This window comes from Chelonia mydas, chromosome 1 (genome assembly GCF_015237465.2).
Source record: "Chelonia mydas isolate rCheMyd1 chromosome 1, rCheMyd1.pri.v2, whole genome shotgun sequence".
Taxonomy (NCBI): Eukaryota; Metazoa; Chordata; order Testudines; family Cheloniidae; genus Chelonia; species Chelonia mydas.
In genome coordinates this window covers 62,306,489-62,324,504 of record NC_057849.1, presented here as the reverse complement: position 1 = coordinate 62,324,504, position 18,016 = coordinate 62,306,489, and the positions used below count along the sequence as shown (strand labels likewise).

General features: G+C 37.7%; 1 protein-coding gene across 3 annotated transcripts in view; it reads right to left on the bottom strand.

Annotated features, from left to right (window-relative positions):
• The window catches only part of VWA8 (von Willebrand factor A domain containing 8), a 283,177-nt gene that overhangs the window by 202,882 nt on the left and 62,279 nt on the right, over positions 1 to 18,016 (bottom strand). For all 3 annotated transcript variants that reach the window (XM_037894686.2, XM_043533390.1, XM_007061314.4), the window contains exons 9-12: positions 17,639 to 17,743; positions 12,005 to 12,136; positions 9,600 to 9,734; positions 9,427 to 9,504 (exon numbers count right to left, since the gene is read on the bottom strand). In XM_037894686.2, coding sequence (XP_037750614.1) covers positions 9,427 to 9,504; positions 9,600 to 9,734; positions 12,005 to 12,136; positions 17,639 to 17,743 — 450 coding nt within the window. The remainder of the gene's footprint in view (positions 1 to 9,426; positions 9,505 to 9,599; positions 9,735 to 12,004; positions 12,137 to 17,638; positions 17,744 to 18,016) is intronic.

Here is an 18,016-nt window from a genome sequence, read left to right as displayed (position 1 = left end):
ACTGTGGCTTTGTGTCTCCAGAGATAACATGCTTGTTAACAGCAAAAATGGTTTTAAATAAATAAATAAATAAAATAACAGACCTCAACCCTCTGCAAATTTGTGTAGACAGAGTCAATCCCTTACCTCTCTGTAAAAGTGCAAAGTTTCAAGAAGTTCAATGAATAGAAGATTGTTGGGGACAGAATAGATCTGGACAAGGAGAAGAAGTCTGGAGATAAATGTGAGACGGAAGGGACAGGCAGCAGAAACAAAAGTGAAACTGTTTGAGCAGCATATTCCAGAAGTCTTGAGGTCTTTCTGAGTGTAGCCTTCATTGATTTGAGATCTACCATACCATTCTCTCACTAGAAGGGAAAACCTATAATCACAGCAGGCCATAAAAGAGACCCAGTTTGGGAATATTTTAATAAAGTTCCTCTACCTGTGGGTAAGACAGGCATGCTTGCAAAATGCAAACAGTGCAACAAAGAAGTGCAAGGCCTGGTTTCCCGAATGAAACATCACGAGAAGTGTTCCTTCTCAGGAGGAAGCTGCACTGAAGATGATGAAAGGAACATGTCTGAACATGCAGGATCTTCAGGTTGGTGGTAACCAAAAAGAATGCACTTTTATGTAGAAATCCATAATTAAATTGAGTCTTCCTGACTAGTGATTTAAATCATGATTTAAATCAAATCCACCCTGTTTGGTTGTTTGCAGTGAACAGCATTTGGCCTAAAAATCAGAGGTGGAAAAAATATTTGTTGCTGCAGTTGCCGCTTTTGCATACATTCTTCTTACAGCGGTAAATCCTTTGAACTTTAAACAATGAAAACAGAATACATTACATCATATAGCCTGGATCATTTCCTCCTTCTGCATTTCCTTAACAGTCTTAAAATAACAGGACAAAGTCTTGTTCCTTTGAGGCGTCCACGGATATGTACTTAAGGTTTCACCGTCAGTACCATAAAAACAACACATCTTTTTACTGTTGTACTTATCCACCATTTTGCTTTACTACTGAAATACTCAGTCTACACACAGAATGAGAAACATATCTTTATCAAAACAAAGGAAAATATACCAAAAATATTTCTGTGCCCTTGAACTGCCACTTATTTCAGAAATTCTCTATACATTCTGTAGTTAATAAATGCTGCACAGGAGAATGTACTATAATTCAAAATTAAATTAAATTTCGCTTTATACCTGACTCCTCTTTGGGAATGAAATTAACTGTGCATAGTATGAATTCATTAAGCTAAGACTAATGTTCAAAGCAAACAAAGACAGACACCAAGAGCCCAAACGGAAAATCTAAATTTGCTGAAGATAGAAAATCAGAAGAGCAGAATGCAATAAAGTGTAATTCAGAAATAAAATCAAACTTCACATCATATTCTAAATGACTTGAATTGAATTTTATCTGGTTATGTAGAGATGAAAAACTATCTTGTTACCAATTCTCTCAATTATTCAATTTCTGTGCTGCGGTTAAAGTTATTAGTTTTTTGTCCAAAGATTTCTTTATTAGTATTTATTTAACCTTGATTACTTATTTAAATATTACACTAGTAATATATTTCATATTCTCTCACTCTGAAGTTGAAAAACAACTGCATTTTTAATTTTTTTTTCTGTTTTGAGCCAAGTCTTTGTAAAGTCTGATTCAGTTATAAGACAGAAAGGTTATTTCGTTTCCCTTTGGACTTAAGTCCCTTTAGACTCAAGCTTTCATTGTGTTTTAAGGAGGTTAATTCTTTGATTTTTTTTGTTTTATTTTACACCAGATATTTCAATTTATTCTTCATACTTGCTTCATTACTCTTTCTCTGTCTAAAAGTGATTTGACAACTACTCTTATAGTGTGAATGTCACATAGAAAGAACTTTCACTGAGGATTCTGAAAACCTTTTAAATCAAAAGAAGAGGATCCAAATAATCTATCGCAGTGGTTCCCAAAAACTTAATGCAGAGATTGTCTCATGGAGACCTTCCTCTCTCATTTTGTTCTCATATACCACCTTTTCTCCCATTTCTGATTGCATAAAATCCCTGTAGCAACTACAGCAATTGCTTACATGGGAAAGTAATTTTAGGAAAGTATTTAATTTATTTTTAGTTGTCTTTGAATGCACTTAAGCAACTGGAAATGAGGAGAAGCAGCAGCCTAAGTACCATATAACCAGCCAGCTCTTTCCTGTGGACAACAGTTTGGGAAACGCTAGTCTAAATTACTTAAAAAAAATTAAAAAAAAAAAAAAGCAAACAACAACAAAAAAAACTTAAAACATTCCTCCCTTGCAGATGTTCCAGAAAAATCTAATATTCAAATAGTAGTAGCTTTAACACAAATTCGCACTTTGATTTTTTTCTAGAAAATAATTATCCTTTATAAGCATTTTAATACTTTTTTTTTAAACTAAGGTGTGTCTTTCACTAACCCAGCCATTTGTTGTTTCATGATCTCAAAATTTTCTCTACTACCTCCTTCATTCCTATTTTCTGTTTGAGAAATCTTAGCAGAATGTGAATCTAACATGGCATCAAAAGTAAGAAACCTAGACTCTCTAGCCTCTGAATTGCGAAGAAAATGATAACTGTTGATGAAGCAATGGAAACTGGCTAATTGGGATGCTTCTATTGCCACAGTTGTTAAAGGGGAGTGAGATGTAAGGGACATAATACTGTTATTTTCATTAGACCCTTGAGAGCCATGCAAAGTTCACTAAGTAAAAACATGCTCCCTCCCTCCCTCTCTCTCTCTCTCTCTTTTTTTTTTGCTTTCTTTCTGGAGATATTTTAGGAAATAAATTGTGGGAAATTTAATTTCTTCCCAGAACTTTCTCCTGAAGGCTACTGAGTTAAGCCTGAAGAGGGGAAAAATGTTATTTCTTCAGCTGAAGTTTACTTCATTGCATATTTCTGTGCCTATATTATTACTTGCTAAATTATAATTGACTCTGAAGACACAAAAATTTATTGAATATTAGGATTATAGTAAGAGATTTTGGCCTCTTAAAGAAGTCACAAAGACTTTTTTTCCTGACCCAAAAAGGTGAAACTAGATATTAAATTCTATATTGCCTAGTTATTGAATGGATGCATGTCGTTAATATTTGTTCTAGTATCAGATTAAATTATGATATTGATATCCAATGCTAATTACTTAATATCATGAATTTAATTTTTTTGTAGAAACCAGATATGTCCTACTTTTTTTTCTAGTTTATCCCTAGGGTGTTTCAAGTTCTTAGTAATTTCCAGTCAAAACTGGATACGTATTTTGGAGATGTACTTATGGTTAGGCTTGGAAAGATTAGATACAATTTGTGTTTTAATGGTTCTGATCCTTTACATTAATCTTGTCTTGATTTTACGTTATTTCTATAATAAAATTGTTGATGTTATATAAAAACACTAGTATATGTTTTAAAAATTATTTTATGCAGAAAATAGCTCTCTCTATTCTGGCAGACATATATATACATACACTGAATGACAAGTTTATAAAAGTTATTAATATCACCTAAATATAGCTTTATAATTCCTAAAAGTCAAAGAAATGTCTTTGTAAATTCTCTTTCCTTAGAATCTGATCCAACTCCCACTGAAATCAATGGAAAGACTCCCATTCACTTCCGTGGGAGTTGGATCAGGCCCTTTTGCATAGGCATCATAGATACCCTTTTGAAAGTGAAAGTTTAAGCTATTTTATAAAGGGACTGAGTTCATTTGTTCAGGTGACTTCCTAAGGTCCCTTCCAACCCTGATATTCTATGATTTTCAGCTTTATCTGTCATGGGCCCCCAAATGGGAAGTCCTTGACTGCCTTTCTGCAGATCCATACAGGTTAGAGGTGGGGCCTGGAAAAAACTCTGCCTGAATCACTGGTATTTGTAGCCACATTCCTAAGTTTCCAAAACCAACTGGCTTCCTATACTGGCGATGAGTAAATACCCTGACATTGTGTACACAAACAATGAAGATTTCCCTTAGTGTATAACAAGGGTCAGGGTTCATCTGTCATGAGTGGGTTCATTTGTCAAGCTGCAAAGAGCACATATTCCCTTGATACCAGTTAGCTGAAATTCTCAGCCTGTTCTCGTATCAAACTCTAAGCCATCCTGCAGAGAAAGAAGACCAGTCCCCTGGGAAGTATATACTAGATAAGCCCATTGAAAGTGAAAAATTGTACAGGAAGGGGAAATGATGTGCACAATAACCATCTTCAGAGGAGTTTGAACCTCATCATATAATCCTGAGGTAAATACTGGAAGAGACAGGTTGATCTATTCATCACTTAAACACTCACATATAAATGTGAATAGAACTAAACCAATAATATTTTGTAGAAAAATATTTCTTCAGGAAATGTTTTTCTATAGTTTAGTGTTTTTAGTTTTATTCAGATATTGGTCAATTCTCGAAGTCTTCTCCCATCACATTCCTTTGACTGGCATGCCTGAATATATGGAATGTCCTGAAGATGTTGATGTGCCACAGGTTGATTTTGACTTATGTCTCATTCAAAGCAGAGCCATTCAGATGATTCTCAATACCTTCCTTCTGAAGGAAGATATACTTTTCATATTCTTTTATTTAAGGCCTGTTTTTAGAGACAAGAAAAAGACAGTGGGGGGAAGGGGAATCAAACCTTAACTGAGAGAAATACCTCACAGCCATTTTCTATCCTGCAGAATTATATGACAGAAAATGACAAAAGATGGTAACCAGGGAATAACTTGTCAGACTCAGAACAGACATCAGCTGTGGATTTGAAATTCTTCCAGATATGTTCCTGTCAACCTTTCTATGTTACAGATCTAAAATTTAAGTGTGGTCCGTAGGCAGAGCTATGCCAGATTTCAGTTTCAGACAGGGTTTGCGTGAGCTGCTTTTTCTTTTTTATAATAATATTTACTTGTCTAATGATTCTTTACTTTACCAAATGTGCTCAAATAGTGAGCTATTTGAGAATACATAGTCAGATTTCAGGATGTAATAACACATATATCCATTCTAACAGGAGCAAATATTCTTTTTAAAATTACTGCTTGTAATTTGAGATTTTCTGGCTATAACTTAGCAATTTAAAGAGAGATTTATTATTTCTGGAATAAGATTAAAAAAAAGCTCTCTCTTTTTATTTCACTGTCATTTGAAAAGATAATTTAAATTAGACACTACTGAGACCTTTTCTCCCACCTCCTCCCCTCCATTCCCGTGGGGGACACTTGGCAGGTCATTGGTTTTCCTCTTCTCCAAGCTCAAGCAGGGCCATGATGGGGTTGAGGGCCTGTGAGCAAGAAACACACTTGGGCCCATCCACTGGGAGGAAAAAAAAAACTGCCCCCCCGCTTGTTACACTGGCAGGAGTCTCTTACAACCTACCATCTGGAATCCAGCTGCAGCAACTCCTCAGCAAGAGGCTCAGACACTCTGTACTGAAAGGAAAAAGAGAGAGAGAGAGAGAGAGAGAGAGATGCAGGGATAAAGAAAGGAGGAAAACTGAATGAAGATAAAGAGAAATGAGAGAAGAAAAGGAAAAAGTACAGCTGGGATCCCCAGCAAGAAGAAACAGTGGTAGGTAAAAAGTAGGACCTCAGAAGCTGCCACACATGGCTACTGCAGAGGCAGAACACTTCTGGGAAGGAATATTGTGGGTGGGCCCTCTTAAACTGGCCAACTTTGACAGCCCTGTGTAAGCTTGGAAGTCCCTCCTCACCCTCACTCCCTTCACCTACATACAAGCTACTATCACCTGGAGGCTCCAGCCTGGTCAGCCATCAGCAGGGGAAGCACAGATAAGGAAGGTAGAGAGGTCACCAGGTTGCCTGAAACCAGGCTCGACAGCCAACCACCTCTAAGTTATGAAGAGTCTTGTGATATTTGACATTCTTCTTAAAGCCCCAACTCTTTTAGCCACATGATTATGAGAATCACAGCTTCCTTAAAAAAAAAAATGTCTAGCCCTTATGGCTGCAGAAAGAAACTTGAAAACAAAACTTTAAATGCTCAAAAACCAGAAGACAAATAAAAAGTCCATCTTTTCCGTTAACATATCATGATTAGCATATCATGATTTTTAAGCCAATCTCATGGTTTTGGGGCCTGATACTTGAGGTTCGCAATACTGTCCCTGTGACAAAGAAGAGTGACTGCTGCTGGCTGTAAAACACTCTGTTGAATGTTGGAGATGAAGGGGATGAAGATAAACGGGATACATACAAAATGGGAAAGGACTGTCAAGGAAGCAGTATTACAGAAAGAGATCTGGGGTTATTTAGCCTGTCATCTACTATATGAGTCAACAGTGTAATACTGTTGTCCCCCCCAAAAAAAAGAGCTAACATAATTCAGGGATGTATCAGCAGGAGTGCTGTAAGCAAGACACAAGAAGTAATTCTTCCACTCTACTCCACACTGATAAGGCCTCAACTGGAGTATTGTGTCCAGTTTTGGGAACCACATTTCAAATTGGAGACAGTCCAGACGAGAGCAATAAAAATTATTAAAGGACTAGAAAACATGACTGATAAGGGAAGATTGAAAAACTTGGGTTTGTTTAGTTTGGAGACAAGAAGGCTGTGGGGGGACATAACATTTTTCTAGTACATAAGAGGTTGTTACAAGGAGGAGGGTGAAAAAATTGTTCTTTTAATCTCTGAGGCTAGCACTACAACCACCTTGCACTGATATAATGAGTTGCAACGGTATAATTGCAACCCTTTCATGTTTCATGTTTGCCCTAAGTAAGTCCCCAACTTGCTATAGGGAAGGCAAAACCCACCCCACTTGTCTTGGCCTATGTGGCAGTGAGATAAAAAGCCTTTCCCAGCCCCCCAAGAAAAGAGCAACTAACATAATGCCCACAGCAAATCATGGCAAAACCTGATATTTAACTACATCCACAGGAGGGACAGTGGGTGCTGCTTTGCCTGGTCCAGGTAAAGGTGCACTTTTCCTGCACCGGTGTGGACCTGCATAGATCCCTCCTCTCTTCTGGCCACCTGGGAGGGGGAATGGGTCAGTGTTCCCATGATGATCTGGTTTAACGCTATTGCAGATAGTCAGTCTGGCTCTCTACCCCATAAATTGGCCAAACACCTTTTCCTGCAAGCGAAACACTGCTTAACATGTAGTGAGGTCATTGTCCCATGCCTCCTACAGTCAACCAACAAAGCCATCCATTTGTCAGCTTCTTGCAAAAATGTCTCTATACCTTTTTCCACCCCTTCCCTGAACTGCTCTGTAAATCGTCAACCTTGTTCTCCAAATCTCTCCTCAAGACCCACCTCTGACACAACACATAGGTAATCAGTCAATTAATGATGGCTAGGCTGATGGACTGAAAGAGACAGTGGCACTTACATATCTATTTACAATGAAAAAAATGTAAATTTGTATAAAAACTGGATATATTTGATTAATCTTTCTCTGCTCCCTTCCCCCTACACTTCATAAATCACTTCTCATCTTAGATTCTAAGCTCTGAGAGTGAGGTACCATATCCTTAAATGTGTTTTTCTAGAACCCACCACAACAGAGCCTCAATCCTGACTGGGATCTGTGTTATCTTTAATATAAACATTAAACAACAAGAATCATGACAAAAATCAAATAGTAGTGGTTTAAATTCTATATATTATGCATCAGAAAAGTAAATATGTAAGACAATATGAGAAGATTATGGAATCTGAACAAAGAAAGAAAGATTAAAGCTATACATACTCCTGGGAGAATTCTACACCAAAAAAATTAAAAATCCTGTGCACAATATTTTAAAATTCTGCAAAATTCTGCATATTTTATTTGTCAAAATAACACAATATAGTCATGCCAGTTTAAATTATTTTGGTAATTTATTTCAAAACTGTCAGCAAGTATGTCTGTAACAATACAAACAACAAAAGAGATTCAGAAAATGTTTTTTGACAAATAGATTCCTTACTAGGCCTATTAATACAGAACTCTGAGTAATAATTCATTTAAACTACAGTACAGAAACACATTTCCTACACCCCTCAGAAGCAATGCAAAGGCTTGGGGGAGTCAAGGATTACGGAAGAGCTGAGGGAGAGGGAAGTAATTGTTGGGAAGGAGCCGGGGTGTGAACTTGGAGGGTTGTTGGGTGTGACTGGGAGAAGTATGGAAGTTTTGGGGGTTTTGAGGGGGACGAGTTGTTAGGGAGCCTCCCCCATGCAGACCCTGGCTGATCCCTAGCCTCTCTCATTGTCAGGCACATCTGCCCCTGTTCCCATGTGTCCCTGTGCCCCTCCCCCATCCCCATGTGTCCCTGAATCCCCACTCATCCACCCCCTCCCCCATATCCCCACATCCCCACTCAGTCCCCGTCCCAGTCTGTCCCCCTTCCATTAGCCCTTTTGAACCCCAGTCTGTGACCCCCCAGCAACCCCATGTGCCCCAGGCTATCCATCCCCCCATATCCCATGCCTCCTGACCTGGCCCTACAAGCAGGGTGCTGTGAGGAACCCAGCCGCTTCTCTTCCCTATCTGCAGCTGGGGCAGCTGTTCTCTGTTCTGATGCCACAGCAGCCCCTTGTGGGCAAAAGGCATACTGCACTCCGACAGAATGTATTTTCTGCAGAGAAAAAAAATTCTACACAGGACATGAATTCTGCACGTGTAGAATCGCAGAATTCCCCCAGGAGTATACAGAACATAAAAAGTAACACAAAAAGAAGGTCCCCAAAACATAAAAGCAAATATGCATTTTCAACACAATAAAGAAACTGCCTTCCAGAATAGAAAAATGAAGATGGTGGAGAATTCCATTTCACAATTTTATAGCATACGGACAAACAAAAAAAGGAAGGGGAAAAGGTCTTCCAGGGCCTCTAAATATGCCAAAACAACTGGTCACCATGCAGATCCAAAGGCAGGAAACACACTTAGGAGAACAACATCCAAAGACTAGAAAGAAAAAAAAACTTTTCTTTCTTACATTGTTATGCTAATTCACAGCACCAGCTGCCAGCTCTTTGCAACTAAGAAATATCATAATTTACTTTATTGAACAAATCTCCTTATACTCCACTCACTGACGTTCTCTCTTTCTATCTCTACTAAGAGCCTGAAGTCAATGTTACCTTTGCTACTGACTGAGTATCCGGCCCTATACACATAGTAACCTACCTCAGAATTCCATACCACACTCTATATAATAATCGCTCTACGTAGCCTTGCAAATTGGAAGAGACTCTGCAACTCAGTATTCTGACATCAAGTGAACAAAGTATCTCAAGAACTACTTTCCTTTCATTCTTACATTACTTTTGCTTCTTTCCTTAGATAAAAGATTTTTCAGAGGCTATAGCCTTACACAGAGATTCCATCTAGTTTCTTTCATCTGTAACCATGTATTTCATGTTTCAGACCATTTGTAAGGCATACGCACCACTGTATAATTTACTTTACCTGATACAGCATGACAGGTTCTATGTTGTATCCTAACATATTGGCAAACTCCTTAGCAATAACTGTTTTGCCACAGCCCTATAAAGTAAAAAATAAAATAAAATAAAAATTAAGGCATTAGATTTAAAATATCTTGCAAGGAGGAAAAAAAAAGAAAAGTTTACAGTTCTTACTTTTCCGCCTATCAAACACATATCCTTAACCATATGTGACTGCATCATTTCTGCCAACAGCTGCTTATGGCTGGAAGTCTTTATGAAAGTGTCTGATCCAGAACACAGTTTTAATGGTTGAGTCCCAGCTGGGACCTACAAGGAGAAAAAAGATAAACAAGTTATATGAAAGTGGTTTAGGCTCGGGGGCAGATTGGTTTACACTGGGTCAGTAGCCCTGTAACTTTTCACTGGTGATTGCATTCTTGTGCTCCAGAATCTAAATCTTTAAAAAAAAAAAAAAAAAAAGTTGCCTTTATGGCTTGTGGTTGCCCCCGCTCCCCCTCCCAAAAAAACACCCATGAAATAGGAATCAAATGGAAAACAATGCAATGGTATTTGGTTTGGTTTGCAGGCAACATGAATCAATAGTCTCGAGAGGACTCTGACTCACCTCAGTAGGGTATTAACACTGAAACCCAATTACGAAGTGAACACTAGAATCAGTTATTGCAGATCAGGCGGTAAGAAAGAGGAGAAATGATCCTATGGTGAAGATATGAACAATCCACTTGGAGGGAAATCTCACTCCGGTGTTATAAGTGGGCAGAGCTTTGCAGAATAGCAACACTTGTTTTTCCTCTAGTTTAACCCCTGCTTAAGCTACTAAATTCTGTTGCTCTTTCCACACACACACACACACACACACTGGTCACTGCTTCCCCTTCAAATTCCTCCTCTACTCTTGTTCCCAAAGAGGCTGTTCATTCCTCAGAGAAACTCCTCAATCAACTCTGAGTCCACCCCAGTGCCTAATGAAGCTAACTATTTCCTTCAGAGCAGCTCTCCAATCAGCTTCTCATAGATTCTACCCAATTTGTTCCTGCTCTCCAACCTCCTTCTTCACCTCCATTGTACAAACTCTATGAGGCCGTCCCTCCCCAGTGCGACTCAGATCTCTCTCTGCCTCCAACTAACTCTCTTCTATTACATAGATACCTCAGTCTCACTGAATTCAATCTCTACTTTAAACTCAGATCAACATGTGTGTCTTTAAAAAATGCCTTATTTCTCCACCCAACAGACCATAAACTTCACTGGAAGAAAGTCAGACTAACTGTATTTGATGTGAGTAATATGAAGACTTTTTCTCCGTTTTCTGTTTCAACATCCTGTGTTGGAATAATATTACCAAGCACATTTTATTTGATGTGGTGGACAAAAGGAAAGAAACTACTATTGTTTTTATTTAAAGATATAGTGGAAAAAATGATTCTTTCAGAAAAACATAACTATATAGAAGATAGCCCCAAGAGCATCACAAACACTTTGTATTATGCTATTCCATGGCGCAACGCAAAATAAGAAATCAAGAAAGTACTTTTCCACCAACACTTTAGTAATTGATTAAATAAATAGGTCATGTCTCTGAAAAAATAACCACATAGAAACCTGCACAAGTTACCTAAAAATAAAGCCTTACTTTTCCAGTTCATAAATTACATTTGCTAAATATTACCATAAAAAGTGGATATTCACTGAGGCTCTCAGTCAAATTCCTTATCAACGTAGAGCATCAAAATGTAGGTGGGAGTCAACAGAAAGTAGCATAACAAATTTGCGGTAGTGATATGAAACCAAGAATATACCTCAGGGGTGGGCAAACTATGGCCCGCGGGCCAGATCCGGGCATCAAGTCGTTTTAATCTGGCCCTTGAGCTCCCACTGGAGAGCAGGGTCTGGGACTTGCCCTGCTTCGGCGCTCCAGCCGGGGAGCAGGGTCAGGGGCCGCTACATGCAGCTCCCAGAAGCAGCCATATGGCCCCGCTCCAGCTCCTACATGTAGGGGCAGCCAGCTCTGCACGCTGACCCCACCCCAAGCGCCACCCCTGCAGCTCCCATCGGCCGGGAACCTCAGCCAATGGGAGCTGCAGGGCCGCCTGGCCACACCTCCGCATAGGAGCCAGAGAAGGGACATGCCCCTGCTTCCGGGAGCCACTTGAGGTAAGTGCCGCCCGGAGCCTGCACCCCTGAGCCTCTCTCTGCACCCCAACCCTCTGCCTCAGCCCTGATCCCCCTCCTGCCCTCTGAATCTCTCGATACCAACCCAGAACAGCCTCCTGCACTTCAAACCCCTCATCCACAGCCCCACCCCAGAGCCCGCACCCCCAAGCTGGAGCCTGCACCTTTTCCTGCACCCCACTCTGCTGCCCCAGCCCAGAGCCTCCTCCCGCACCCTGAACTCCTCATTTCTGGCCCCACCCAGAAGCCCACACTCGCAACCAGAGCCCTCACCCCCTCCCGCACACCAACCCCAATTTTGTGAGCATGCATGATGGACCATGCAATTTTTATTCCCAGATATGGCCCTTGGGGCACAAAGTTTGCCCACCCCGATATAGCTTGTTGAATCTGTGAATCATTACCTGGAATTTCACTTCTTTTTCAGCAATCTGGAGAATTACATCAGCCTGTAAGGTCTTGCTTCCATGTATTCTTTCCACTTTTTTAATCCTACTGGGAAGCAAAGGGCTTTCTGAATCTTGGAGCTCAAAACGCTGTAAAAATTGAAAAAGTAGTAATTATTTAACAAAGTGCTGTGTTTTTAAATATTTCCACTGAAAACATGGCAGAAATTGATGCAAGACTAATTTCTTCTGAAGTTCAATATCCATTTGCTGAAAGAACCTTAACACTGGAAAAATTAAAATGGACCTTTTAAGATGCTAACATTGGTATGTATCTATTAAGTGTTCTCTATTAAACTATTAGCTTGCTGCTCCTCTTGTCAAACAAATTAAACTAAGTCATGAGCTGGAACAACAGAAATCTGTGAATTCTGAGAAATCCACGAATTCCAGATCTTTTATAGAATTTTCTGTTATATAGATTTTAATGTTTCTTTTCTAAATTAAAAAAAAAATCTAGGTTATTCTGACTGCAAGATAGCCCTATTGATATAATTTCCCACTGCTGACTTGTTGATGTTGAAGCCAGAGAGACTGAAATAAAGCTCCAAGCCTCCAGCACTTATGTTACCACACCATTTATCTTTGAGGACTATTATGACCACTTAACATCCAGCTTAAAAAAAAAAAAAAATACACATCAAGTTAAGATGTTTATTTAGTTTGATAGCCTTGTGTGTAATTACAGTTGAGGGCTCCCTACACACAAGAAACTTTTCTTATATACCCTTTAATAGGCCAAGGAAAAAATTGCCTTTTGCCCCTTTTATCACCACCTCTGCCCTCCACCACCCCTCCAACATTCTACGCTGTATGCAGGAGGCGTGAAATTTTTTTGCTAAAAACGGTGGGGTTTGAGGTTTTTTGGTTTGTTTTCATCTTATCTGTTTATCTGGATGGAGCCTGGGGTTATATTAGAAATTCAGGTCTTCTTATGCTTGAAAAAGTTATGGTGTCACTCTATTGACATCAAAGGAGGCAAAAGAGTGAAAGCTAAGTAATAGAGAGCAAGGGATTTTTAGTCAGATTTTTTAAACTACTGTTTTTTTTCTTAACACCTCTAACTCTACTGCCTAATGAACACTTACAAGAGAGGATATGTCCATGTGTAAGATTCAACACACCCACGCACACACACTTCAATAAGGATGTGAGCACTCGCCACACACATCTGAAGGCTTGCCTACACTTAAAATACTACAGTGACACAGCAGTACCACTGTAAAGCTTGAATGTAGATGCTACCTATGCTGATGGGATGGATTCTCCCATCCTTGTACTTAATCCACCAGGAACTTAGGTCAGCTTAACTAAGCCACAATGGGATGTGGATTTTTCATACCCCTGACAGATGTAATTAAACTGACCTAACTTTCTATTGAAAACCAACCCTAAGATACCCAAAAAGTCCTCCTGTAAAACCTGCTATTTCAGAGGTAAAAAAACAAGTAAAAAACCCAACCCACACTTATTTGGGAAATGATTTTTCGTCTTTTTTCTACATAATCAAGAAGCAAAAAGGACCCTAACTGATTTTTAAAAATTGTTTCCAGAGCATCTTAAATTTGGCTGGCCATCTTGGCCATAGCCTCATGTTCCAAGCAGGTGAAAGGATATTCCATAGGAATTAGGTTATGAAGGTTCAGAGTTCAAATATCATGATAAATATCTGTCTGGTAATTCAGATAATGATGAAGATTGCTGCTGTGATGAAAACATTTGATGCAGCGTTGTTGTAGCCATGTTGTGTAATATCTTTTATTAGACCAACTTCCAAGGTGAGAGAGACAAGCTTTCGAGCTCTGCGTAATCTTGACTCTTTCACCAATAGAAGATGGTCCAGTAAAAAGATACTACCTCTCCCACCTTGTCTCTTGAAAACATTAGAGTAAGCTTCACATTATTTTAGGCACATTCGATTGCTTTTATTAAAAGTGTGTTGCAAAGAATATAAAAATCTATGTATCTTTATTTGTACAAGATACCACAACATTGCAAATTAAGGTTAGAAACACAATTATTTTTTGTAACATAATCAGACATATACTTTGGCTCTTCACTCTCAGATTCACATTCTGGACTAAAAGACTACAAATATTTCATGTTTAAATGTGAACTTTTTTTAAAAAAAGCATAAGTGAACTTTAGTGTAAAACTGCCAAAAATTCTATTTTTATTTTAACAGCTGAACCAATTTCAACCACCACCAAACACTGGAAGAAGAATAGAAAAAAGCTGAGAATGTGCATTCTGAGTTTCATCTTGAACTAAGATTTTAATTGGCAAGTTAGAGATCCTGATCCAAAGTTAACTGAAGTAAACAAAAAGACTCCCACTGAGTTCAATATACTTTGGATCAGGTCCAACGCTATTTCCACATGCATTGCTGATAGACTCTTATAATTACAGCATCATTTCCAGGTGCAATTATAACAAGAGAAGGAAACATTTTATTTCTTCACATTTCTCAAATACAACTATAGATGGCTATCTAATGCTTTGGGTGCTAGCAAAATAAATTAAAAATCACAACATAAAGAAAATACTTCCCACGAATATAGTAAAGTTTCAATCCTTCAATCATTACTCAAAAAATTAACTGAAATTAAAGAGAATACTGATTATGTAACAGATAAAGCTCAAAATGGTTACACACCACCAAATCACATTCAAGGATATAGTAACCAACTCCTTAAGCACCTACCTATATAACGTGTAAGAGAAAAAACTGCATTATTGTTTGTGACTTCAATCTGAGTAACATAAAGCTGGAGGTTAGAGCTGGTAGGGAATTTTTCAATGAAATTTCTTTTCATCAGAGAATAGGTTAATAGAAACCAAAACTTTTCACAGGAAATGGTCAGTTTCAATGAATTTCTTGAATCGAAAAAATATTGAAAATAGTTTCAGAATGTTTTGTTTTGACATTTTATACATGAAAAATTCCAGTCTTCCAGTTCAAAATAAAGTTCTGTATCAAAATCTAAGCTAATTATACTAAAAAATAAAAATGAAACATTCTGATTGATTTGAATTAATTATTTTTTTCCTGGATTTTTCAGTTCACAAAAATTTCCAGGATTGATTTTTTGTCCGAATTAGAAACAGGAAAAAAACCATTTCCTGCCCAGCTCAACTGGAAGTCTCATGCTACTAATAGTAAAACATCTTTGGAATTTCTATGTAGTATAAATGACAATTACCTAACTCACAAAGCATTGCATCTAACATAAAAAGAATTCTATACTTGACCTCATCTTGACAGATAAAGAGGAAATGATCTTAGAACTAAAAGTTAGTGGTTGCTTTGGTGCAAGTGATCATGACTTAATTATATTTGTTATGTGCAAACAGAATAAAGTTCCAACCAGTAATATTTATACAGGGTGCTTTTAAAAGGACCAGTTTCACAAAGTTGAAAACAATTATGAGCCAAATCAGCTGGGAGAATTTAAACAAAAAAAATATAACTGTTAATTGAGAGATGTTGAAATACATTTTACTGAATTCCCAAAAAATCACAACTGAGGAAGAACACTACACAGGTTAAAACTGGCTTAGGGAAGCGAAAGAAGCAATAAATAAATTTTAAAAGTGGAAGAAAGGAAATGTTGATAGCAATTAATACAAACTAAAAGCTAGAAATTGTAGAAATTGTAGAAAAGCTAGAAAATGTAGAAATTGTAGAACACTACACAGGTTAAAACTGGCTTAGGGAAGCGAAAGAAGCAATAAATAAATTTTAAAAGTGGAAGAAAGGAAATGTTGATAGCAATTAATACAAACTAAAAGCTAGAAATTGTAGAAATTGATAAAGGAAGCAAAAGGACACAAGGAAATATCTACAACTAACAGAGTTAAGGAAAACAAGAAATGTTTTTTAGTGTATCAGGGCAAAAGGACTCTAATGGTATCGGTTCGTTATGAGATGGAAAGGGTAAAATGGTCAATAATAATGCAGAAAAGGCAAAAGTGTTCAATAAAAATTTCTGTTCCATATGTGGGAAAAAGCCAGATGATATATGCATATCCTATGATGAAATACTTTCCATTCCAGCATTAACTAAGCTGGATATTAAATACCCACTACTAAATTTAGACATTTTAAAGTCAGCAGGTACACATTACTTATACCCAAGCTTTTTAAAAGACCTCCCCAAGGACCTCTCTGAACAGTTAATATTGATTTAAATAAATCTTGGAAAACTGGGGAAGTTCCAGATGATTGGAAAAACGTTGTGCCAGTATATAAAAAGGGCAAATGGGACGACCCAGGTAATTATAGGTCAGCCTGACACTGAACCTGGGCAAAATAATGGAACACCCGATAAAGGACTCAATTAATAAAGAATTAAAGAAGGGTAATATAATTAATGCCAACCACATGTGTTTATGGAAAATAGATCTTGTCAAACAAACTTGAGACTCTTTGATGAAATTACAAGTTTGAGTGATAAAGGTAACAGTGCTGATGTAATACACCTAGACTTCTGTAAGGCATTTGTGTTGGTACCACACAACATTTTGATTAAAACGTAGGACAATACAAAATCAATATGGCACACAAATTTATAAAAATCTGGATGACAGGTCTCAAAATGTAACAGTCAATGACAAACATGACAAACATCACTGAGCATGTATTTTTTCTTGCTGAGTTCTGCAGGGATTGATTCTCAGGCCTGTGCTCTTTAATATTTTTATCAATGACTCAGAAGAAAACATAAAATCATTACTGATCAAGTTGGTAGACAAAGATTGGGGGAGTGATAAATAATGAAGAGGACGGATCCTGGATTGCTTAGTAAACTGGGTACAAGCAAACAATAAGCCTTTCAATAGGGCCAAATGTAAAGTAATACATCTAAAAAAAAGAATGCGGGGCACACTTACCAGTCGGGAAATTCTATCTGGAAATAGTGACTCTGAAAAAGACTATGAATCTAGGAAAATGCTGGCAGGAGGAGAAAGTGGGCAAGGAAATGAAGAGACATAAAATACGCATTTTCTCTGTCTTTCTTTTTTAGTTTTTTAGTTTTTGTTCAGCATTATTTCAGAAAGCTCTATAGATTAACTGAATGTTTAACAGATACGAATGTCCATAAAGATAAACAAACTAGTAGAATTGTCACGACACACTCAATATTTTTCATGTGAGGTAATTTAATCACAATTTTCTAAGAAGTTTATGAATTTTAGAAAAATTATTATTTTCCATTTTAGTGACAAAGACCTATCTTGTCAATATCTTCTCGCTAAGGCCCTGATTCAATAAGGCACTTAAGCACATGCCTAACTTTAATCATGTGAGTACTCACATTGAAATCAATGGGACTATCGCATTGTTAAAGTTATGCATGTGTTTAAGAACCTCTGAATTGTGGCCTAAATTCAGTAGAAGATATAAAACACTCATCTAATGAAATCTGTTGGTTTATGAAGGTATTGTTCAAAATCTTTTTTTTTAACATCAGCATTAACATATATTATTTAAATAATTAGCATTGCTTTGATGTCTTATTATGATTTAATGGGGCTACTGTAGTAACTGACTGCTCTCTGGGATTTGTATATAAAATGCACAGTACTCACTTTTAATGCATCTTCTACTGCAGTCCTGCCTTCCTTTCCTAGTAGGACATTATAAGGGTAAAGCCATTTGATTATATGCCGGACTGACATCATAGGGAAGGAATCCTAGTTAGAAATAAAAATACAGGAAAGATTAATTCGATTATCCATTAACCTGGAACACATTATACTGACACAAGTGCAAAAGAGGCAAGAGAGACAACAAACAAGTGCACCATTCAGCTTTTGAGACAAAAGCAGGGACACTTCATCCATGCTTCCCCAATAGCTGTCTCACCTACCTCCCCACCTCCACTCCCACTAGGTCTCATACTCTTTTCTCATGGTGGAGAGAGGGGTCAATTGTTGAAACTGCAGATTCTAAAGAATCTCGATATG